The 26,075-nt window shown below is 41.7% G+C and overlaps 1 protein-coding gene across 1 annotated transcript in view; it reads right to left on the bottom strand.

The window, feature by feature from the left end:
• Positions 1 to 25,817, bottom strand: part of usp43b (ubiquitin specific peptidase 43b) — a 65,956-nt gene extending 40,139 nt beyond the window's left edge. Inside the window, exons 1-3 of the mRNA XM_037088750.1 lie at positions 24,831 to 25,817; positions 17,586 to 17,732; positions 287 to 390 (exon numbers count right to left, since the gene is read on the bottom strand). Coding sequence (XP_036944645.1) covers positions 287 to 390; positions 17,586 to 17,732; positions 24,831 to 25,457 — 878 coding nt within the window. The 5' untranslated portion in view covers positions 25,458 to 25,817. The remainder of the gene's footprint in view (positions 1 to 286; positions 391 to 17,585; positions 17,733 to 24,830) is intronic.
• Positions 25,818 to 26,075: the final 258 nt, after the last annotated feature.

Genomic DNA, 26,075 nt, shown 5'->3' with positions numbered 1-26,075 from the left:
CCTGGATTCTCTGGTCCAAACCCCGGCCCTAACAGTTGGTTGCCTTCTCCACTTGTTCTTAATTTGCTGTTCCTCTTATAATGTGATTATGTGAAGTGTCGTTGAGTATCATGAAAAGTGCTATATGAATAAAATGTACTATTATTTATATTAATATTATCATTATTATTACTTTATAGACTCCCTTGTCACCAAGACATAACAGCCCTGCATCTGAAGTGTTGCTATATTTGTGGATTACATTTCTGGTAGGTGTGAGTGTGGTATGACGAGAAGTGAGACTCACTTGTACTGTGCCTGGAACAGTTCCTGGACAAAGCTGTGCTGGACTCCGGGCTGCTGGGACTGGGATGGGTCAGGAGACAGCTCCTCCTCAGCTCCACCGGGACCCTGCAGCACAAAGGAAACCACCCATAAGCAAAAAGCTGTCACACTGTCACATTGTTCAGAGGTCCATCAAAGGTTGTCCAGGATATTATCACTGTGAACAGAAATTAATGCTGTATGTGGCGATGCTGCAAAACAGGTTTTGGAAATCTTGCATACGCTCCTGCAGAATGAAGCTTAAGCAAATTTTTGCTCTTCCTCTGCAAAAAAGTGATATTCAAAAGTGGTGGAGGCACTGACCTGAACATAACCCCCTGGGAAGCCCCTGTCTTTATTCTTTCATCTACTCACCTAGAACAGAGAGGAAGCTGGCCTTGGATGAAGATAAAAGAAGAGGAGGGAAAAAAAGGTAAAAAACTAACTGAGACTGATCACTGAAAGACTTACAAGGTCATAAAATAAATGTGTGGGATGGCACAGAGAGAGAGAGAGGGTCTCGCTGTGCATTTATAACACAGATACTAACTGAATGACCTTCTGCTTCAGTTTTACAGCACACAAGTTATATAATCTAAAACCCTGAGTCCAAAAAGTCGTGTGAAATGCAAATTAATACCTAATGTAATGATTTGCAAGCAATCACAGATTTTACACAGTTTTTTCTTCCAGTCTTCTGTTGGCCTTGTCCAAACATTTTTTAAATGTGTTGCTGGCATTAAATTCAGAAAATTGGCCTTAACTTCACGCCAATTAGGGCCAATTAGGGACCAGACACAACTCTGTGTGTTGAACTTTGTGCGTCTGTGGCCCTGGTTGTTGCAGTGTGTCCTGCATTGTTGTCACTAGCTGGCCCTTGTCAATGGCATTTTGGCTGATTGGACTCATAGAATTGGCGGTGGAGCCTATTGTTGAGAGACAGAAAGAAACAGAAGGGGAAAACCTCCTGTGCCTAGTATTCATCATTTCACATACTAAGTGCAGTTCGTGCCTCCTGCAAGAGCCATTTGTAAAATTTTGTCAGACATATTCTTGATTAGAAGTGACTTCATTAGCGAGAGCACTGACACTAAAGAAAACACGGCTTTATCATAACAACAATTTTTATATCCACAATCCAGAGTCTTCCAGTTTCCCTTTTTGAACGACAAATACGGACTGACATCACCTTGTGGTATGAACAGTTATTTCCTCTCACACAGGTGCAGAATGTACAAGCTAGTCGGCTTAAGTCTTTGTGGAGTTTTTAACTGAGACAAAGGCGATTGTTAGCAACAGGGAGAATTTGCACATAGGATGTATGTTAGTTTGTAAACTTTAGAGGCGCTAGAAGGCAGATATTCTTAAATGTCAACAAGAAGTATTTTCCAAAATATCAAATTCATTCATTTCTGCAATCTTTGTGCAGAGAGTTAAAATCTAAACAAGCTAAAAGTTATACAATGATAAACAGGCTGGAATACTTGACAAGTCTGTGCAGAATAAACTCTGTTTCACACCTTCTGGCCAAGGAAAATGTCCTGAAAATAATTCTTTCAGATACCAAGTGGCTCTGCTTAAAAGGCCACAGGCACCTTATTAGCATTTCTCTGCTCACATGCTCTGGATCCCACAATAGTCTGTAAAAGTCAGGTACTTGAGAATGCATTAAGTCATCATATCATTTCAGCCGTGCTTTTACTCTGGACTGAAATGCACTCTCAGAGCCTTCTCAGTTGACACACGCTCTCTCTCTCTGTTTACCATTTCACTGATTTCTAGCTCCTTCTCCCATACTGGCTGCCACTGTTCCCAGGCTGGCAGCTCGACCATGACCTCCGCTCACAAACGGAGCTGAAAGGAGGTTTAAAATTTCTAAAGGGGAGAGGGAAGTTGTGGGCGTGTGTGTGCATCTGAGAAATCAGTGTGAGACCGAGACAGACAGAGAGACAGCGGAGTCCTTTACAGTTCACCACCATTCCAATTCCCAAGTCTATTCTTCGAAGAGCATTTGAGCTTTGCAAAGACTGAGCGCGAGACTGAAACCTGACCTTCCTGCTGCACCGTGCTTCAACAGGCTCGTACAATGACAAATATCTTCCCCCTCTCTCACCCTCTCCTCTTGGCATGAATGTCAGAGCAGAACATCAGGACTTTCAAAAAGGGGGGTTTAACCCAGCTGATCCTCTTATTACTAGCTAAAAAATGCAATGTATAGTGTTCAAAATTAGGAGAGAGAGGTTAAAAGTGCAACCTCTCATACTTGTTCTTTTCTAATCAAAGGCTCTAACATAAGGCCCTGTATTTCACTCCCTTTTTTCCTCCACATGCTTGGTAATGGATTCCATTGCTATCTTAATGTAGAGATAACAAAGCAACATTGAGGCCACAGAGTGCAGACACAGTCGCTCTTATCACTTCTCAGAAATCCATGCCCAGCTCTGCCCTGTCAAAAGACTGCAAGGTATCAGCGGTGTGTCAACAGTAGCTGTTGAAGATGTGGACATGTAAGCACAGTGAGGAAGTGGAACGGGTTGCATGCCCACTGACGTGGTTCTGATAAGGTCTCAGTCATCTAAATGATCTCGGCCGGATAGCAAATCCAGTGGAGCAAGCCGCTGCCGCTGCTGGTCGTAGTAATTGTTTTACAGGTTGATAAGCGACCTGGACAGAGCAGGGGTCCCTCTCAAGAGGTGCCATGCGCCGGTCTGAAATTGAGATGCTATCTTTGAAATTGGTTGTCAGAAAAACATGCCAACTTCAAAATGATAAAAATGCATCTGAACAGGCAGGCAACAGAGGGGGAAAAATCTGAGAAGCTATTTTTAGAGACAAGTCTGACCAGCAGACGGCTACCACAAGGAGGGGAAAATGGGAAAAGCATAGGGTGTGAAATTTAATTTTCTACATTTCACACACTAGTGTTATGTTCTATATGTACTGTAAAATACCAATTTTTCTGCGCACCCATCTTAAACATCTTTTTTGCTTTGGTTTGGTGTGTTATCTGCAGTCTACGATTCATACAAACACGTTTCTACCACTGCCACAATTTTCCTCCTGTAGTGATGCTGCTGACCTCCACACCTTTGACTTCACTCCATAATTACTAAGCAATAGTTGAGTAATTGAACTTCTCTATACAAGGTAATTTTCTTGTACAGTATGAAATTACCAGCCTGTGAATTAAAAGGTTACCTTTAAAATAAAACATATCCATTGGCACATTAACTTGGCCTGTCTCTCCCATTATTACTGCATACTTTGAACCGGTGAGTGATAAGTGGGGGCATTTCCGGGAGAAAAATATTTTCGGAGTTAGGAGTTAATTAGCCTGCGTTGCTACCTCCTGCAGCAGACATTGTGGCTGCTGATTTGGTTTGTTTTGGATGAGTGTAAGTGCAGATTGGTTTGTTGTTTTTGGCATAGCTATTTTAGAGCCATTTGTCAACTGTTGAGAACTGAAGGTATTGGGTGCTTCTGTTCTGTACTTGTTTGTTGGAGAGGGTAGCATTTGATGCCCTTTTAGCCAACCTAGATAACAAATGATTCACCACCAAAATGTGGAGTCTGAGAGGGGGAGACAATGAAAGGAAGGCTGGCATATTGAGACCTAATAAATAAGCCAGCATGACACAGTTCAATTAGACTGAATTTAGCACAAAGCAAAAAGAGATGGGGACCATTAGACCTTTTTCATTGCAGGCATGATGAAGTAGTACTAGGGTTTGGTATTGTACATAATTGCTCACTGGAGAGGGTTCCTGGGACACTTAAGCCACATTTCCACCAAACAGTCCAATTCAATCCAGTTCAGTACACACTAGAACGGTTATTTTTGTGTTTCCATTATCAAAAGTTGGGACTGGTTACAATAGAACGACTCTTCGCCATCCTGTTTTTTCATTTCACCTCTGTTGCTGTACCTAGCACACTGATTAGATACGAACAGGTGGCGCTAAAACACAGCAGACAACTGATTGGTCAGTTGGAACAACCAATTCATCCTCTGATCAAGGATTTCCCAAACTCCCATCTTCCTAAAAGATGGTGAATGTGAGTGGAGCAGAGGAAAAAAGGGCGGTAATGTCGATACAGGTGAAAGCATGTCAGTTAATAAATGCAGCAGCTTCTCAGGAGTTAACGCCAATCTGCTCTGCTGTTTCCGAAGTGCTGGAACAGTGAAATGTCTTTCCCCTCAAAGCTGGTTGGTAAACGCCCTGTATGCAGACCAGATTTTTTTATGGGTTACATACTGGCTCAAAGGGTATTATACTGAGTGATTTGGTAGAAACAAGGCTTTAATACAAAGAGCAATCATTAAAGATAATCGTTCCACCTATGCTTTGCCCATCACAATACGTCAAAATGTGAGCAGTGAAAAATGGAGGAAACAAATGAATGAGAAGAGAAATCCAGTTTTACTGCACAATAACATCTGCTTGCACATTAAGCTAACGACCCTAAATGACTGCAGATATCCGAAGAAGAAACAACGATGAAGATTTCACACACAAAAAAGAGGAAGCTGGAACATCTAAATTTATGGAGCAGAGGCCAATTTTAAGTCAGGGCTGAACTTAATGGCTGAGCAGAGAAAATATCCAGAAATGTAATGAATCTGCACAATTCTGTGGTCAACCATAAAAACTCCTATCCAGAAAGGTAACATGGAGAAATATAAACACAAAAGTGTGCATCTGCTAATATCTAAGATATGTAAAGCCAGAGAATTGTCCACCTCTGCTTAATCCAAAAGCCTCAATGCCAGGAGAGGCGTGTGTGCCAGTGCCCGAGGAGCAAGGAGAAAATTAAAACTCAAATCCCTCACCCTGGCACCTTAGCGTGCTGAAATTGATTTCTGGGATTAAGATAAATGACAAAGATACAGCATGCAACTGGGTGGTGGGCTGGATTCTGGCCGCTGGCTCAGCACTGTCAGCAGGAGGCCAGAGTTCACAGACTGATTTTCAAGCTGACTTACAGAGGGGGAGAGACGGGCCAGAGTGACGTAGAGAGCTTGACTTGATAAGCACATTGTTGTGCAGCTGGCTGCTCAAGATCAGACAGCTGCCTCAAAAGTGTCATTTCCTTTAGACAATGGGGAATACCAGCTGGTAGGAGTGTATTATAATGAGAGGACCATTTTGAACTATACTTACAATCTGGGGTTTTTAGATAGATGTTTATACTGCCGCACAAAGATAACATTAGGATTGTTTTTTCCTGGTACTATGAAAATTAATATGAACGCAAGTATAATTCTGATCAAAAAGGAGTGTTAAAAACCCGCCATGCTGTTATCAGTTAAGAAATCACCTGTTGGGGCTTTATAATTTTCTCTGTGGATTTCCCCACAGTGAGATCAATGTTATTAAAAAGAGATTTGGCAGCCTTGGAAATGGCTCCGCATCTACTCATTAGCCATTTGAGCAGTGATGGTGCGAAAACAGATGAGCAGCTAACGACCAAGTTTCTATCAAAACCAAGGTGTTGACTCCTGGTCATTCCATGCATCGGCATGAAAGCCTGAAATTGTAGAGATTAACGTTGCTCTCTGTCCCCGCGGGGAGGCTTTGAATAATTCACCCCAAAAAATGTTGCTGGGAGTGATTCATCTCTGCGAGTAAAGGAACTCAGACACTCTCACTTCACTGTGCTGAGAATACAGGAAATGTGCCCCCCCCAATCCTTGCAGACCACCTGTCTCATCCTGATGGGTTTTCAGAGATGGTGGGGGGCGATAGATTGTAAGAGGGGGGCTGGGGGGAACAAGTGTACCCAGTAATGGCTGCGGTGTGAATAATTTAAACAAGCTGTGGAAACAACCAGGGATGGACATGTGCTTCTGCTGGAGAAAGCACTATAGTGGAGTGATTGAAAACAAGGCCCAACAGCACCAAAATCCCCATGGTGATCGTAACAGAGGAAAAGGGACGCAGGAGGAGAGACAGAGATGTAGGGCAGGCGTAAAAGACACTGTGTATGTGTGTGTATCGATATATAGACAGATGGAGATGGAGCGAGTGAAAGCAGAGTGTTATTGAGTAACCGAATGACTCAGAAAGTCAAAGTAGTACACACAGCTGATATACAGAGCATTGCTAAATAATGGACATTCTCCTTCAATGCAGCCTTCTGTCGCGTGCACTCCTCTCTATTAATAGTCCAAATGATACTGATGATGAAAGCTTTTCACTCTGACCCTTCAGGCCATTATTCCCCGTGGCCGATCATACTGGGCGGGGATGCATTTGTATGGACATCCAAAGTGCCCAAAACACAGTGCATGGACTCAAGCTGACCTCAGGGTTGTAGCTGACTGACTGCTGCCTGTACTGTAGCTATAAGGTATGTTAGGTTCAGTCTGACAGGACAGATGGAGGGCAGACTGGCCCTGAAGTAGGTCAGCACACCTGTGCATTTGTGGATCTGCGCTGATTATCTCGTTGCAATGAAATGTGCTGCTGGGAAACCTTGGGTCATTACTGTCATATGGTTGCCATTTGACACACACCATTCACCTGAACACTGCTGCAAACCAAGTGCACCCCCTCAGGACTGCAATGGTCTCCCAGCAGGACAATGTGCCCTGCCACACTGCAAAAACCACACAAAACTGAACAAGGTGCCAACCTGGCCTCCAAATTCCTAAGAGCCGATTCGATTGCGCGTCTGTGGGATATGCCAAAACAAGTCAGATCCATGGAGGCTTGACCTTGCAACATACAGGATTTGCCAACAATGCCCTGGTGCCAGACATCACAGGACACATCCTGAGGTCCTGTGTCCATGCCTTGATGGGTAAGAGACAGGTGAAATCCACAGTGGAGCCTCCCTGAAATGAGCGCTATCAAAATGTCATCCACATGAACACCAGGAGTCAATGTTTCCAAGAAGAAAACGGCACTGCAACAAGATGATCAATATTATTCACTTCAGTAGTTAAAATTTGTAGCTAATCGGTGCATATAATGTATGTGATTAGAGCATCTACAATGCACCTATACTGTTGTTAGATCTTCAATTTGCCTTATACCACTGAATATGTATTACTTTAGCAGTGTATTACCATCCATAATCACCATGGCAATTCCCAGTGAGCAAGCATCGCTCAAACTGCCTTTGAGCAAAAATAATTCCTCACGGCCTCCATGGATCCTGCCCTGTTCTCTGACCTCCTTTTGCCAAGGTACAAACAACATAATGCAATTCCTCCTGAAGGGATCAATAGAGTATTACAAAGTCAACTGTTTTCTGTACAGAGCGAAAGTGAGTTGACAAGTACCTGAAGCTGCTTTGGAATCACCTCAAGATCTTCCTTGACATGTTTCCAAGCTGCCAAAGATGCTTCTTTGAAACACAAAATATATGAAATGGCCCTTTTTGGTTTAAATCACATCATTACTGAGCAGTTTTTAGCCAACACTTGACATATGGATCTTTGGGTGGTGAGGTCTGTCAGTCCAACACATCTGGCCATCAACAATTATCAGGTGAAGAGCCACAGCCATACTGACTTCATAGCAGCACCACTGAGTTTGACATTTTTGCTTTTTAGTACAGGTCTTCACAACTATATAATGACATAAAAATGGTATCAATATCTATATGTTAATGTATACTTACTGACAACAAATCATCTATGGCCACAATCTGTGGTTTGGAGTAAAATATCTCAACAAATATTGGTTGGCTTGCTGACTTTGCTGACCCCTTAACATTTCATCTGGCTCCATCATCAGGGCAAAATCTCAGTGTATCCAAACCTTTGCTAAATGACCAAAATATCTTCAAAACTACAGACATTAGCATGGACCTCAGCTGTACTATGTGATTAGTCTTAAAGACACTAAACTAAGATACTGAATATTTCACACTTTATCATCAGCTAGTTACCACTGACACTGTGATCATGTTAGCATGCTATTGTTAGCACTTGGCTAAAGCATCACAGATGTGGTACCATGGCTTACCCTTGTCTGACAGTTTCTTTGCCAACACATACAGTATACTTATGGGAAGAAATCTGAAGTTCAGTGTATTGCTCAAAGGACTTCAGTGTGTGGTGAGGAGGAGTCACACCACATCCATCATGAAGGACAATTGGTTCTACCACCTGAGGTACAGCTAAAGTTTTGAAATAATACTTACTAATTCATCGTAGTAATTTCTTCTTACACGATTACTTGGCATGCTTTTCCGCCTGTAAAACTGTGAACCCAAAACAATTCCCCCCCAAAAGATGAACTACCTTTACAAAGAGACGTGGTTGATCAATTCTGTCTGAACCACTTACATGATGGAAGTGTTCAGTATGATTCAAAAAACACTGGACTGAAGTCTCAGCTCAACATTAAAGTGGACTAAGATATTTTGACAGTTCTTTACTGGTAACTGTGGTATCCTGTTTATTATGGTATGCCAGTCAAAGGCTGATCACTGAATCCCACCTCTGAAGGTGAAAGAAATGCGAGGAGAAAGCCATTGTGTATGCTGGCTCTGCTAGCCTGAGAGAAAGAACCTAATGACAAGAGAGCACCGGCCTCAAAATGAATTTCATCATCGCCAGATAGAAATGAAAGGGCTTTCAACAGGAGAAATGAAATGAGACAGAGAGAAAAAAAAAACTGTGATGGATCAGACGGACACAGTGACAGGAACAAAGACCTGAGGAAGCCAAAATGAGAAGCTGGTCAGGAGAGAGGCCCTATTCTTGTGGCATAAAAAGTCCTGATGCCAACACACCTTCTGACTAACAATCACACACACTGAGAAAACATAATGACAACAAGTTGCAAATATTTCTTTGTTTAGGGTGTGATAGGAATGAGTCACATTTTAAAAGCAGACATGATGCAATTGTTATAAGTGATGACTGAATAAGACATGACCTGATCAAAAAGCCCTCTGCTAACCACTCAAACGATCGGACCTAAGACTGAGTCATAAATAGAGGACACTGACTGAGCTTACAAAAGCGCTAACTTCAGACATTCAGACAATTTTTACATTCAGCTTTTTATTTTTCTGAAGACTGTTTCTTCTCAGAAGATAGTCACTTCAGAGGAAATGACCCAGACTTCATAACCTGCCACTGTCTTCTCTCTGTCTGAGTTTACATGCCCAAATATGGACTATAGACTCCGAATGACTCACAGATATGAATGTGAGTTTTACTTACTGACTGCTTTCAGACATTTCACCTGTAGCAGACTGGCACCTTCTTCATGATTTCTTTTGTGATTCATTTTTCTCACAGGACATTGGTGCTACGTTGATAAGAAGATCTTATAAAAACATGATGCATTGCTGTAGATTAAACAACAGCATATAAAGCATCTACAATAAGCTTCTATATTTTACAGCAGTAAAATTCAACTGATGCAGCTGCAATATTAGTCAGTAAAACACTGACAGGGAAGATTTCTATGCAGAATAAGTATTTTCACCTTTCATACAGTACTTTTAGTACATTTTCTGATCATACTTAAATACTTTTATAACTTGTGCAAGGTTAATATGAGGCTACAGCCAGCAGCAGTTAGTTTAGCTCAGCACAGGCACTTTCAAGTAGGAAACTACCACCGTAAATTCTCACGGAGTGTTATTTGGCAAAATGTAGCAGCAATTAACACTACACTCCTGTTTCAGAGGAGAAGCAGTATTACATCAGTAACATATGAGAAATATATGAGCCCAATAGATCTAATGGAAACCATCACTGTTCACTGTTGCATGTTTACTGTCTCTCGACTGCAGCCCTCGTTTCAAAGAGAAAGAGGATGCCACACAAACGCAGACTCTTTGAACAGCGTTCTCTTGAAATCTAAGATAAACTTGGGAGGAATTCACTCGAAATGTTACTGGTGAGTATGACTTTGTGGGACGTCTCTTAAGAAGATTTATCATGCCTTTAAGAGAGCAGCAGGAGAGGCCGAGGGGGAAATTAATTCAAATGACGATGGGTCGGCCTCCCGAGCCGATGAGGTTTATTATTACCCTCCTGCCTCTGCGGCTGCTGCTGATGGCTGTGTTGACACATACGAGGATGAAATGACTACACACATCAATCAGCAGAGACTCACAGAAGCCTCTGGTACCTGCCAGTCAGGTGGAGTTTTAATGGCCATTTCAAACAGCAGGAATAAAGGTATAGAGATGTAGGAATACAAGCTTTGCTAAAGGAAACTGACTGAAGCTCTTTCTCTAAACAGACATTTGTTAGTGAGGCCAGATTGATAATAATGGCTTTTTTAAAAAATCCATTCATCCTCATAGGGAGATTCAATTTACCTCAAGATCGCACATTAAAACTGGACTTGGCGTGACAGGTACGCCTCCCAGCTTAAATTATTTCTATCAACAACTGTTCAAATCATTCCAGTCAGCCCGGTTTCAGCCAATTGCATTGACACACTCTCTGGAAAACCTCCACTCAGCAATTCTGAATCATTTCAATTGTTGGGGGCAGTGCTGTCTGCCAATCAGACCCAGCCGGGTTGGGAACAATTGTGTGCAGGGGAATAAAGATGCAGAGTTCCATTCCTCTCAGGCAGAGCACGTTTGAAGACAAGTCTATAAGGGTTCAAAAGTGACTCTTAAAGATTTCTGTACTGCTGATTTATACTTCTAACTGGGGAATGTTTCACTTTTAAAGTGATCAGACCCACGCGGCCTCTCTGACGGGTCAAAATCTGATAAAAAGAAATGGTAAATGTGTTGCTTTGTATTTCAAGCCATCCTCAACTTAAATGAGAAAATGTTTTCTGAGCTGGAGTGCTCTTTAGAGAAATGTCCTTTAACTGTTCTTCAAACTAGTGGTGATGCATTGTGTTGTCTGGAGCAGTCAGACAGTTGCAGTTTAATTGTGTCTGTGCCACAGTGAGCAACCCCAGCCAACAAAACCTGCCCTTTTTTCCCCAGGAAGCAAGCAAATCCAGCCTCCATGACTGACAGTGGCATATTGACTATATTAAGATGAACACATTAAGTTAATTTTAGACTCATTTCAGCACACGGACAACTCTCATGTCAGAATCATTTGGGGGTTTAAGAATCTTGGCTAATCAACACCAATCTGGGTCAGAGGTGACAGAGGACCTCAAATACAGAGTGGTCATATTCGCACCCTTCCCTCCAAGCTGCTTTTCCAGCTGGGTGGCTCTGAGCCACAGGAAGCCATTTCAGCTTGGCATGGCAGACAGAATCAAAGGCAGAGCGGAGAAGACACACACACACACACAGCAGACAACACACATGAATCGCAGCAGAACCATTCGCATCCAGCGCCTGACAAGAGAGGGGAACAGCACTGACCACACACAGGCAAAAGCACTGCTCGCCTGTGGGTGTAGAGGAACATTTATGGGCATGTACAGCAAGAATAAGTGAAAAGAAGTATGAAACCTTGGTAGGATGTCTGGGTCACTGTCTGGATGCAATGTCTAATTTCAGCACACAACCGCCCACAGAGTACAAATCAAATCTGCAGGCAGAAGGAGGATAGGAGTGAGTGATAAAACAAAGAGGAGCTACATTTTGATTGTTGTGCTGTTATGTGTAGGAGGAGGAGGACCATGCTGCACAGACACACTGACTCAGAGAACTACTGTAAAGACGCTCTTCACTTACATGAGGACAGAGAATCTTTTCCATATAATCTACAGTTTAATTTTCCACTAGTGATTAATGGTTTGAAGTTTTTTGATTAAATAATTAAATGAATTAAAAGTACATCAACTGACAACACAGAAGACAGGGGAAGTGTGTTGTTACATATAATATATCGTGCTTTAATTGTAGGAACTGACTGTGTCACTCCCCTGACTGAGGAACAACTTGGTACATGTTGTAAACAAGTGTAATGCTGTATTGAAAAATACTCAGTATTTAGACCATTAACCCATCAGGAAATTGTCAGGTGATAAGTATGTTGATTTTCTCATAAGCTTACATAAAATCAAGATTCACTTTTCAAACACAAATGCTCCGATCACTATCTACGCTTTATATGGCCATGACCCCTTCAACATAAAGGGAAACTGTGGGAATCCCATCAAGTTGTTAACAAACTAAGATTTGCAGTCACAGCAGGTCACGAGCTGCAAGTCAGACAGAGAGAGCACTTTATGATGCTAATGTTGGGGACAAGCAGCTTTACGACAACATCAAAACAAAAGTCAAAAACTTTTTAAGTGACAATCTTGGTGTGTAAATCCAATTAAAACGTGACACGTTTATAGAACCAACAGGACTCATTCTGGTCATGAAGGTATATTTCTACTCTTTCAAAAAGTCTGAGATCAGTCTTTATTGGATAAAAGCAACTTAAAAGTACAGCAACTACAGTTGATAAAGAAAAACGCAAGTTCAAACTCATCTAATTTATGGAGTGGGCGCAACACAATTTCAGTTGAAGGCATTATTTCTTAATTAAAATTGAAGTGATGTTTATTCAAGTAATTGTTCAAATACCTACTTTTTTGGGGGGGAGACTTTGTTGAGTATATGCACTCGTGGGAGTGAAACTTTCACATTCATCTTTCCTGTGGTTCTTCTAATGATGATGAATTAAGTGCGACTCAGTCTTTTGGTAACTTCCTCTGGAGAGCCCAGCCTTGATACAAAAACAATGCCTTTGCTTGACCAGACACATTTGTAAACGCGAAACATCCCCGATCTCCCGCTTCCACAGCAAGTTTTGTCATGTAGAATCAAAGAAGTAATTTCTCTCTCTGTTTTCCCATCTCTCTGGCTGTCACTACTGCTTACTGTTCCCCCATCCATTGCCACACTATTACCGAGAGCTTGGGCTCACCTCTCCGTCTCTGCACTGGGGCAGCACAACAAGTGTCTCTTTCTTCCTGCGTCTTACAAAGAGCAACATTCATAGGGCAGGGTGAGAGAGAGAGAGAGAGAAAGAGAGAGAAGGGGGTAGAGAGAGAGAGAGAGAGGGCTTCACACTTGCACCGTGTTTCCTTAGTGATAAATGATCAACAAACCAACAGAGAATGTGTGCTACATGAGTCAAAGCCATGGGGAGTCAGTGTTAAATGTTAAAATGTGTGTAGTGTATGTCTACTTGTGTGTGAGCAGGATTGTGAACTGTCACCTTCAATTACAAATACAGAGTACTTCAGCTCCAGCGACTCTGACACTCAGTGGTTGCGACGACGTAGGCAGCCCACGGAGACCGAGGATGGAGAAAGGTAGTGAAGGGGGTGGGAGTCCCTTTTCCCAACTTTTAGTTCAGTATCTGGTTCTCGTGCACTAAGTGGTAACCGACAACACACGCTATAAAACAATTAGCACAGGCCCATTGACAGCCTCCTGAATTAGCAGCAGGAGAGGATGGAGCTTGCTGGCTCCTTGGCTGTGAGTGGGGACGTGCGTGGACTGGTAAACGGGGGCTGACGCCTCCCATCAGCCTGGCTGTGACCCTGGATGACTCTGCCAGCCTGCCAGCACCATCACAGCTACAGCAGAGGAGATTATCAACGAGGTGGACCACCAAACATACAAGTAAACAAACCATCATGAACCAAAAAATTCTCCTCCAAAGTTTTGGAGGAGTGTGGTTCTACCCTTCTCCTGCTCTCTGTGAGGCCCTCCCTGCCCCTCACAAAGCTTATTTGTGGGTGGAGCAGAGATAACAGACTCCACCTAACCCTAACCCTGCATACCACAGCTTTACTGTACATTCTTACCGAGCTACAGTATGCAAGAGCAGAGAAAAAGGCGAGGAGTACACTAATAACTGGACTAATAATGGGGAGACGTAATAACTGGAGTTATATCCCTCCTGTTCCTGATAATGGGCAGAGGCCTGTCAGACTGCATGTTTCCTTACTGATAAAACCAAAATCCATGACAACCTTGGTGTTTACAAAGAGCCCACACTGGCTCATGGCACAAGGCCTGGACAAACATAAGAGACAACTGTCACAAGAGATTTTCTGCTCTGGACAGTGGCCATATTGCCACTCTCCTCTTCACTCTCTCTCTCACTCACTGAGGGATATTTATTCATATGCAGAATATTCTATTATAGCACTGTATTCTTCCTAAGAGATTTCTAATTAAACAAGCTCTAGGTTGCCACAGTCCCATAGAATGGCACAAAGATAAACAAGGGAATGACCTAATCAGAGACTGTGCGTGGAGGCTAATACTGCAGCTTGATTTTTCACATAAAGCTATAGCTACAGAGCTACAGGTTATTCCAGGCATCTGTTGACTGCACGTGTAATGCAATAATGACACACTGTGCAAAGTATGACATCATAAATCATAAAATACATTGATGACAAACTTCCTTTTGGTTGACAGATGTAGTGCACATCAGAGGATACAGTTTGATTAAGCCAAAAGGAGAAAATCATCTGCAAAAGGCAGAGATGTGTTCACCAAACCAGAAACTCTACCAACTTTGTTAATTTGCTCTAAACAAAACGTAAAGCTGACCAAAGTTTTGGACAAAATAAAAATTTGGTCTAATGATGTTGTGAAATGTAAAATAAAATTTCACTGCCATCAATCCAATAGTTTACAATAGCTGTAAGTCATTCGGATTCATTCTTGGTTGGTACACATTGGTAAAAATCTGTGATTTTGCCAGAACATGCTGAAGAAGGCCGTGTTGCCCTTAATGTCTGTGTGGAAAGAATAAACAGTTTGGTGGGAGCGCTGTCCTTTATTTTTTCTTTTTACTCACTACAAGAGGGATTCAGCACCTGATTATTCCATTATTATACACTTGATACACCCGTGGTTTGACTACTGTTATTGATATATGGACTTCTTTGAACGGCCTTGCATGTTGATTTTATTGTTCCAGTGCACAAGAAGATTTTGGACATTAATGTAAATTCTCAGCATTGGACCAAAAGTGGTATTTGGATTAGGTAAGAAGACCGTACTGCTCGCATTGCATCAAGTCACTATGGATTGAGGACTCACAGTCACAGCCTGTATCTCCTCGGCAGTTACACCCTACACAACTCTTTAGTTTCATGATCTGTTTTCCGAATTATCCAACACTCATCCTCCAAAGTCTCACCAGCCTGACCTTGACCTAGCTTCCACTGGTACTAATTTTGATTGCTTGTATTTTAGAATTGCAGCTACCCAACTTTAGCTTCACTGGTACTGTCTGATGTCATTGCCACTTTTGTAGTGGCCTAAAGTGGGTGCTGGTCTATATATCTGTCAATATAAAATGTTTACTACTGTATGTTGGTTTTCATTCAATCAGGGAGGGATTTTTTTCAAAAATAAAATTCACAGCCTATAGTTCTCTTAATGTTGATAGAAAGTACACCCCTGCTTCTTCAATCAAATGAATCCCGAAACCACCATATAAGCAGGATCCAAGATTAAGTCAACTCATTTTTTTTAAGGTTTATGTCCTCCACACCTCACTGGCTCCTTAGGTGTTAACAAGGTGCAGCGACATTTTCGGCGGGGTGCTGCTGACTCATCGTGACAGACCTTATCAGCAGCTCTCCAGTCCTAACCTCCTGTCATGTCCTTTGCAGAGCCAGGTGCACTCAAAGACACAGTCCAGACTCCCCCTTACTCCCAATCCTCACCCCGTCACTTACTCTCATCCTGAACTAAAGGGCAGCTCACAAGGAGATGAAAGCTTAGTTCATGCAATATCAGGGTATTGTGTATGCACAAAAGAAATATGAGAAACTTGGGGGAGTTGTCAAGAAAGATTTGTGGTGATACAGAGAGTGGGACACTGAGAGAGGATGAAGGTGAACTGTGGTCCACACTCTGTCTGTTAGACATACACACAGATTTCACTCTATTAATTTGTCTCACTGTCTTTCTTAATCACTTGCATGCTAATAGAAGGACTGACAATTAGCTGTAGTTAAAAAGACAAGCAAACTTCCAGACTAGCCAGAACTTTCCATTTGACCTTGGCTCTATACACTTTATATGCACTCATGTCACTTTCAGAAAAAAGAGCTTTTTCCTCCCTTTATTGATAGAAGCACTCAGTGCAAGGCTGCATGTCGGTCAAAGCGATATCATAAAAAAGGGATGTTATATTTCTAATTTTTCACTGTATAGCCTTGGGAGTATAAGACTTCCTGATCTCGATATCTCCTGATCCCACAATGATGAAACAACAGAATAAATCATTGCAGATAGCGCCTCAGGAAACAAAGGGCACTGAGTTTGAGCGGATTTATTTGCAATGACTCACCAACAGCAAGTGTAGCACTTCTCATAAATTATGCCAGTTATCACCCCGATAAAGTTATAAAAAAAGAGGGATGCCTATTTCAAAAGTAAAAACATGTTTTTAATTATACATGAAATTTCTGCCTTAATGGCTCAAAGCAGAGCAGTTCAAAGTTCCATTCAAGGAGTATCAAGATGCAGCACTCCTGCAGGCCTACCTCTAGGAGACAACGTGCTGAGAGGAAATCAAACACCAAATCGCCACACTTGTACTCCCCTTGTTCACAGGCAATGCATTAGACACAGAGACACAGAGAAGGCTGTACAGCTTAGATTGCCACACTGGTTTTGGTGGCATTAAAACTGCACAGCAGAACAAATAAAAAAAAACTTCTGTACATCCTTATCGGTGAGTTTAGACCTGCTGGCTTGATACGAAACACCAAGGAAGACATTTGTAATATGAACCACTGAACGAAAAACATCTGAAAACCTACACAACTAACATTGGGTACACTCCTATGTGCATTGCACATTGTCTTGGTTACACGAACATCATCAATAATAATGAGACAACTGTCCACTGTTTTTCAATAATATGAAGTTAGCTTACTAGTTATTAATAGGTGCTGCCCATTGATTGATCGTACATTTTGATTAGCTTGCTTGAAAAAAAGAAATATCTGTGAAGTCCGTGAACTACATCAGTGCCATTGGACCCCCTGTTGAAGACCCAGGTGTTATGATATTCATATGAATATGACAACAGCAGGAAAAAGTGATGAAATGCACTAGTCTGAGTCACTAAACCCGTTAAAAAATAATGCTTTCATGTCTTTCAATGATCCATTGGATGTCATGTAATCACATGAACTGATAATGGTTTCCCACAGGCACTCTTTGATATATAATGCATTTAATCATAATGAGTCATGTATTAGTTATGCACCAGTTAAGCATGCAGTTTGAACCTCTGTTATAAATGTTGCTATAAGGGGAACATGTTCATGTTCAGGGCCACTGGGAATTTTTCTTAGTGAGAAGCAAAATTATCATGCTGACTGCTGCTCCATGATTCTTACCTTTCCAGGAGCTTTGGTCTTGTTGTTGTTATTGTGGGAGGCCAGATTGACGTCTTCATGAACATGGTCCAGCAGCCACAGCAGGAACTCCAGGGCATCATGTTGGGAATTACCACGAAACTGTGATCCATACTTGGACACTATGGTCTGGAGAGGGAAAAAGTAGATGCAGTACAGTTATTTTTCTACAGCTACATTACAAGGTCACAACAGCAAACTGGTTTATTTTGGGATATTAAAATCAATATGTATCAAACTGTGTACATTACATGCACATACATTTTGGGAGTTAATGGTATTCTACTGTAAATAAATAAAAACTGCCTAAAACAGAGACTTTTTAAGATTTGAGTTCTTACATAAGCTCAAAAGTAAAAGGTCTAATTTAATACCAAGATTTCTATCAGAATCTGAAGTGCATTACTGTTATGTTTATCACTTGAAAAACCAACACTTGAGTTTGTTTTAGCAGAAGTTCCCCGTCAGTTTATAAGTAATAACTGAACAATACATAATTCAACACAAAATAATAAGTCTGCATTAATGTTATTTCATTGTTCACACTGACTCAACGTGATCAGAAACTTTTTCATTAAATTGGGGACTTTACACTGAACTTATTTAATACAAATAAATATAAAATGTGCATGTATTTGTAATAATTAAAATCTCATTGTATTTTGTTAAAGTAGCAGTTGTTGTTCAAACAATATTTTTGCAACCGTGATGTTGATACCACAATATGGCCTAAAAATAGTGTGATATTACTTTAAGGTCATGTCGCCCAGTTCTATCACCAAGCCCTAATCAAATGACAGTTATAATTATCATGTGATAGCATATGCCATGATAAGCCACAACAGACAAAAGCTCTAAAACCCATAAATATTACTGTCCGATCCAGATGCAATTCATAATTTGCCTTCAGCGAAAAACAAAAACAGAGGTGGTTTAACTGACTTTGTTAATCTGACATCTTGTGAGAATTACAGCAGCAGTGGCTACCTGGAGAAGACAAATTACCTGGCTGAGATACCATTTCAAAAATATTCTCTCACTAAAACATGTGAATCGCGAGCACTGCTTGTTTACTGGCTTTGACAGCTGTGCTGTGTTCGTTGTTGGGCACCTCTACTCCTGCCTTCTCCACAGAACGCTGATCAGAGGAATCCTAGATTTGCAAATTTACAGTGACGCTCTTCACGCTTCCCTCCTCTCCACCTGGCCCACGCTTTGACTGCTGCGGAGACATTTCAGATTTTGAATTTGTAAAACACGCCTTTATCTGAGACAGTTCCCCTGTCTATAAGCATCGGCTTTCCACCTTCACAAGAAGCCACACTTTTGACAGTTTTGACGTAAAAAAAGAGGTGTGTATAACATTCTCTTTAAAAGTAGGTTGAAGACTGCTTAAGCTCACATATAGTATAATGTGACTTCAGATGTGAATGGCACCAAACTCAATTAGGCAGGAATTAGCTTCATGAAGCACAGCTGGCGGCCTGGAGAAGCAAAGGCAGTGATGAGAGATTATGGCAGAGGGAGCAGCCAACTGTAATCATTGCTTCATAATCCACTAATATGTGATATGCCTTTCATAACTATTACACTGATGATGAGGTTAGAGGCTTCTCACTGAGGAGCTGCTAGTTCAATTCTCCAGAAATGAGCAGAAATAGTGAATTAAAACACATTCTGCTCCTTTACCATTCAACATTTAAGTATCCTGAAACAAGGTTGAGCTGAATATTTCTCAAGTGCAGCAGCTCAGTGCCACACAACTGAAACACGCCAGAAAATAAAATAAAATTAAGTCAGCAGTTCTCTCAAAACTTGAAAAAAGAGAGACGCTCAGTATGACTGGAGTTTTAACTCACTGGAGTAAAGTCAGGGCTGAATCTTCAAAGTAGATACGTAGATGTGATCAGTGACATGTACAAAAAGTGAACATAAAAATTCATAAACAGAAAAAAACTGCTGGTGGAGTTTTGGCAGAGCAATAAAGTTCTACAATCCTCTCTTCTGATCTGCACTCATACACCCCCATGACTTGGTCACAAATTACAAAAAAGTTAATGAATATAGAGCTCCCATTTTACCCAATACAACTGAAGAGCTGTCTGTCTTTTTGAGCATTGTTTTATTACATGAAATGTGTGTGATAGGCACTGAAACAGTGTAAAACTTTCATTTCTTATTTTTAGATTATGGCCAGTCTTAAGTTCCTCTGTATTCAAGAATAACACATTCACAACCTAAACATATGTATTGTCCAGATTTTCCCAGTAGAGTTTATATGGTGTCCCACTATATCCACCCACACTGCAGATTCAATACAACTGGACTATCATACTTCACATTACAGCAAATGTTTTTAAATCACACTGATTGTAGAATATTCATTGCAGTGGGCTACAGCAGATCTCTTGTAAATTAATGCTCCTGAAATATCCAGGGGTGCCTTACAGAAACGTTCTGACATCAACCATGAGAACCATGGACACAGACTAGCCAAGAGCTGTTGTGCAGCAAAGTAATAACAGTAATTACCATCAGCCTTTAGAAGGTGGCAATTGTCTCAGTGATATAATTGAGGTTGAGGAAAATGCTGTGTTTTTTATTGCTCCTTCTGGCATAATGGCCACTGGCCAGTTTGTAATGAGTGTAATCATCTAACAAGAGAAAATAAAGAAACACTATCCTCTACACCATTTAGGTAATGTTGAATAGTCCCAACATTTAACCATTACTTTACAGATAACCATTTCATCTCTTTATCTGTTAGGATACTTTTAGCTAGACACAAATTTAAATTTGGGTTTCTTTTTCATCCATGTGCCCCGTCATCCACTTTTTCTTTAAGTTAACATAAAATATTTCACAGACTATAAAAAGGCCTATCATATTTACCAGTATCCATTATTTTTAGCTATCAGTTACCCATTTAAAAAGTTTATCTGTTATTTCTAACTATTGTTTACGCACTACTATTAACTACCTATTAGCTAGCTATTAATTTAAAAACACTTGTCTTACCCTTTTGGCTAATCATTTAAGTGTTAGCCTACTTCTTTTCAACTATGTATCCAACACTTGAAACCACTCATTTGAACTGTTCATCTGTTACTGTTAGCTATCGATTGTAACCATTAATCCATTTCTGTTTGCTAACCGTTTATACAGTTTATCGAATAGGATAATTAAAGCGATAACTGTTCAAACACTTCAATTTCAATGCACTTTTTTTTTGAGCTAACAGCAATATTAGAGGTAAATAAGCATTTTCAAAATTTCAACAATTTATTCATTATGGTTAGCTATCTGTTAGGTAGCTATATAACTATTATCTGTTACTTCTATTTAAACCACTTTACCTACTGTAACTAACACTCTTAGCTAACCTTGTAATTGTAAGCCTACTAATAAATATGTGAACCATTTATCTACGCTCTTTATCAACACTTTTTAGCTGATCATTTGAGCTGTACATCCACTAATGCTAGCCTTCTGTCAGCTATCTATATTAACCATTTCTTCATTACTTAACTTTTAAACTATTACTTGACGTCTTTTTTTTTCACTTTTAGTTAGAATAATCTACAGACTTCTGTTAGCGTGCTAACTAGTTTTAACACGCTCAAGGATAAGACCTCTTGAAGCAAGTGCAATGTAAGGAGAGGTTTGTCCTAGTTCATTTTCTGTGTGAAACAAGTGAGTCACTTGCAAAGGCATTTTGGGATTACACTAGGACTGGGCAATATATACAATATATATCAATATCCTGATATGAGACTTAAATTGTCTTAGATATTTGATTTTGTTGCCCAGTCTGTGTATTTATGAAGTGCTTTTGAGGACATTACAAAACACTAAGACATGTGTTTTGCATTTCAGCCTGAAAATATAGCGATATCATTTTAAGCCAATACTATCCAGCCCTAGATTCCACTGCTGGGTACATGTAGCACTGGTTGGGAAACACTGCTCTACTACATCTTCCATGAGCCGTCTAACTTCCTGCAACCAGCAACATAGATAATCATTAAAGATCAACATGGAGACAGCAAATACTGACACATACCTGTGAGCAAGACCCACTGCCGTCACATTAGCTTCCAAAATGGGCCCATCAATACACTGTAGGGAGGATGACATTCCTGTTCAGTCATCGAGCCTGCTCACCCTAACTCCCTTCTTTCTCAGGCCTCTCATGTTATGGAAACCGATAAATTGGTTGTTGAGTAACTGTTTAAGTTTCAGGCTTTGTCCCTGTGCAGGCCTCTCTGTGCAAACACACCACCCTGCCAGGGGGGATGCAGGAAACTCACGAGAACTGTCCAGATCAAAAGCACACATCTGCTCCCAGGTTGGAGAAGTTCAACCTTTTCAACTGCAACGTCTGAGGCACATCTGTGAGAGTGCAAGCTCAGGACACACTGTCAGTGTAAAATATCCCAAAGCAGCACAGCGATACCCAATCTTATATAAGTGAACATTTATAAAAGCTGCCTCCCTCCTTCCACCTCTCGTGTCCTACAAGCCAGGTGGTACAGGAATGTGGCAGAGCGCCAGGCCTTCGGCGGGACATTGTTGTTGTGTTTTTTCTCCTCATTCGGACTCTGAAGCCAACTGACCTGTGAGGAGGCCACTGCTGATTCATTAACTTTGATGAACTTTTGATTGAGGATGATTCTACAGTTACAGAGGCGATGTACACCAACAGAATTATTCATGTGAAATGAAAAGAGCAGCACAGTTTACATCATGTTAGAGGCTAAAGGTGAAAAAAGAGGCCCCTTTAAGCACTTGCTCCTTTATCATTTCTTATCAAAATTCCTGTGATGGGAATGTTGGTACTTCAGTTAGTCCTTCTAATCTGGCTGCTTTAGCTGAACCTTTCCATCTCCCCCCTGACAGGACAGTTTCAGAAGTCTACAACAACTCATAATCGATTTACAAACACAACAGATTAATTAAGCATTTCAATAAAATAAACATTTCTTTTTTTTGTGATTGTTTATTAATGGTTTGTGTTGTCTGGAGTTCCTGCAACTGGGAGCTAATTTTGCTTCTCAGACACAAGCCTCAGAGCTATCTGATTATTTTATAATGCCTCCCTCCAGGCAGCTGTGGTATTACTCAACAGGCAATTTCAGAAGGCCTAAGCTGCATGAACTCTGGACCTCCTACGGTTGTAAACCACAGCCAAAAGCCACAGCAGTGTGTGTGCCTGTGCTTCAACACAGGAAGCATCTCATCACATACAAGAGGGAGTGTTTAGCGTTTTCGCTTTTTATCTCGGCAAGATGTTTCCATGCTGTTCCCTCTGATTGTTGTCCTGAAAATATCCGATATCTGGCTACCACAAAGGGGTTGAAAGAGTTGAACTGGGGGAATAATTGGCAGTCAGGATATGGGTTGACAAGAGGAGAAGAGTTTTTCAGAGAGCAAACATATGGGAGAGCAAAAAGAGAGGGAAAGAATCAAATATTGAATGTGAATATTGAACAATGAATATTGATCCGGACAGCAATAAACTGACATCACATAGTTGGCTCTCAGATAAACATTTGGCCTCCTCGTCACAATATGTTCAAGTGTGAGCAGAGATGTGCCTCGACAGTGGGGTGAGATATTCCAGTCGTCATTCTTACATACCCCTTTCTTACAGAGTAATTAGCATTTCCAAGAATAGATCCATTGTGCCGTTTCTTTGTTCACTGCTCCATATTATCCACCTCTTGCCTTGAACCATGGCTCAGAGAAATCCAGAGCAAAGAGCCGCCAGCAGATAAACTATCTTCAGCGCGGGCAGAGGAGGAAAGCCTGAGGGTCTCCTGATAGGGTTCTGACACAGTCCCTGATCCTCGGGGAACACAAGATTCTTAAGTTAAAAGTATTATGGTTAAGTATCTCCTTCCTGTTCTAACACACAGAGGAACACGTCTGCATAAATAAATGCTGCAATGTAAAGTTGAGCAGTCACCTCTCCCTTACTTCACTCACCATGCTGTGAGAGGAAATAAAGCACTATTTAATTAGTGAAGCAACTAAGTGACGATTAACATGGAGTCATTATGCACCCACTGGGTTGGTTTATAAAAATGATTTGGCAACACGCCAATGTCATGGCAGTAGGTGGTGATTACCAAGTGACGTATTTAAAAATGTCTGTTAATAATTATCAAAATAACTATCACAAAATGTATTGAAACCATCCCAACGTGATTTAATAATGACAGCCTGCTATTTTCCAACAAGCGGTTAAGTATATTTCCTTATAATGTCCAAAGGGTTTCTGCTTAACTTCTGCTGATCATGCCATTTTTATTTTTCTATTAGTTTCTGTCCACAGCAGGCCACCAAACTGAAGCGAGTTGATGCACCATAATTTCTAATTTACATCTCGCTAACATCTGCTAAGCATTACAGTTTAACTTAACAAACTAGTTTCTGCCCAACTTCGGCAGGTCAGTGAATGTAAGTACATTTTCTTTACTTTTTCACATTTGGAAGTAAAAATATGGCATGATCAACAGAGGTTGACCAGAAACCAGCTGGATGTTTCCTTAATATGTATTCAAGAAATTATTAAACACTTGTAAAAAATTAGCAGACCATTACATTAAACAATATCTGGATAATTTTCCATATATCATGAGGTAATTATTGAGGAAATCTGGGAGTAATGGCAACAAAAATCGTAATTTAGTGCTTGGTAATTACCACCTACTTACCATGAAATTTCCAGGGCCTGGAAAATTAAGTGGTACCAAGGATTTTTATCGATGACGTTTAAAGTGTTGTCATGTAATTGGGGTCTTGGTGGAGGAAAGTGCACTGAGTCAGGCACCTGCTGACCCAGCGCCCTCAGACTGCAGTGATACAGAGCAGCAGCATCATTATCACCTGGCAGGAAAACACTGAAGTCACAGGGCAGAGCGCTGTGACTTGTTAGTGCGTGTGGAGCGAGGATGGGCTCTATAAGGTTGGTTACAGCAAGTGATGTAAAACTTGTGACAGACCTGTTTAGTCTGAACATTCAGACATCTCTGTACTTGATGCTGATGTTTACAGAATACTGTGAGCATAACATGTGATTATGTTTGACTAGACAGTAAGATCCCTCTGCACTAAGGCACAATTAATGTCAGAGACTGTGTTTAGTTAATGATAACCACTGAGACTGTCCCTATACTTTTCCTCCCTGAACCTCTCATCCACCTGTAGACAGATGTGTAATACCTTGAAGTCCACAGACAGCTGTGGGGTGTACTCCAGGGTCCACAGAGCCCTGACAAGTGATGCCAAATGCTCAGTGACTTCCCCCTTGGCAAGCCTCGTCTCCTCACTCCTCACCACCCCGTTGATTCTGGGTTGACTCAGGTCCAGCTTGTACCGCTCCAGCCCCAGGTATTCCGCCAGCAGGTCCGTGTTGCTCAGACACTGGACCACGGCGTTCATGAAACAGGTGTTCCCGTGGTTTTTCAGCCCCAGGACACCTGGGATTTTCTCTCCGTAGTGGTACAGGAGTTTTTCTCTGCCCGCGCACAGAGAGGAGGACGTGCTGGAAGTGTTCTTCACCACCCGCTCCCAGGCCACCTGTACGTCCTCTCTGATGATCCCCGAGCCGGCGCTCAGGGTGCAAGGTGCGCCATTCCGAAACCCCCCGTCGTCGTCCTCCGCGTCATGCGCGTCAGCGTCTCCAAAGTGGGTGAAAGTGCCCAAAGTTTTGATGATTCTGTTCATAAAGCTCCCAACAGACTTCAACGATTTCTTTCGGAAGAGCTTCCCAGATTTGGGCTTCTTCTCTTTGCGCTTCTCCTCCTTCGATGTCGGCATTTCCTCCTTGACTCTGCTCTGTTTCTCCATGACAGTGCCTCTACTCCCTCCACCGTCTACTCTCACACTGATAACTGTGTAAATTCCGACGCCGGTGTGTCACTCCTCTGCCAGTGTCCCCTGTCCGGATAGCAGAGGGAAGAGCGCACAGAGGTGACACCATCTCGGAGCCACGAGGCACAAGGGCTCGCTGTTATTCCCCCCGGCGCTGACGGTAAACCTTCCTCGTCCATCCCAGCACTTGCTAAAGGCGTTCATTATTACTCCGACCCCGCTGTCACGGGCGGCATCTCGTCATGCCCCGCACAACACGAGCCGCTCCGCCGTCCGTCCGTCCGTCCAGATGCAGCACTGAGCGCTCTCTCTCTCTCTCTCTCTCTCTCTCTCTCCCATCGCGCCCAACTTCGCCTGGAAAAGGCTGCTGATTGTGCGACTGCCTCCTCCCTCCCTCCCTCCCTCCCACTTCCCCGCGCACGGAGGAGATAAGAGAGCAGTGTACAGATTGGATTCATGTGGTCAGCGTTCACAACCAATCTGACACGCAAATGTTTTCATTTGACTTTCCGTCAGTGGTGGAAAAGGCATCCGGATCAATTGACTTTAGTAAAAGTAAAAGTAACTCCTCCAACAGTGAAGTCCTGCATTACT

This window comes from Acanthopagrus latus, chromosome 23 (genome assembly GCF_904848185.1).
Source record: "Acanthopagrus latus isolate v.2019 chromosome 23, fAcaLat1.1, whole genome shotgun sequence".
NCBI classification, from domain to species: domain Eukaryota; kingdom Metazoa; phylum Chordata; class Actinopteri; order Spariformes; family Sparidae; genus Acanthopagrus; species Acanthopagrus latus.
Note: the sequence above shows the minus strand (reverse complement) of the source record. Positions and strands in the feature narration are given on the sequence as shown.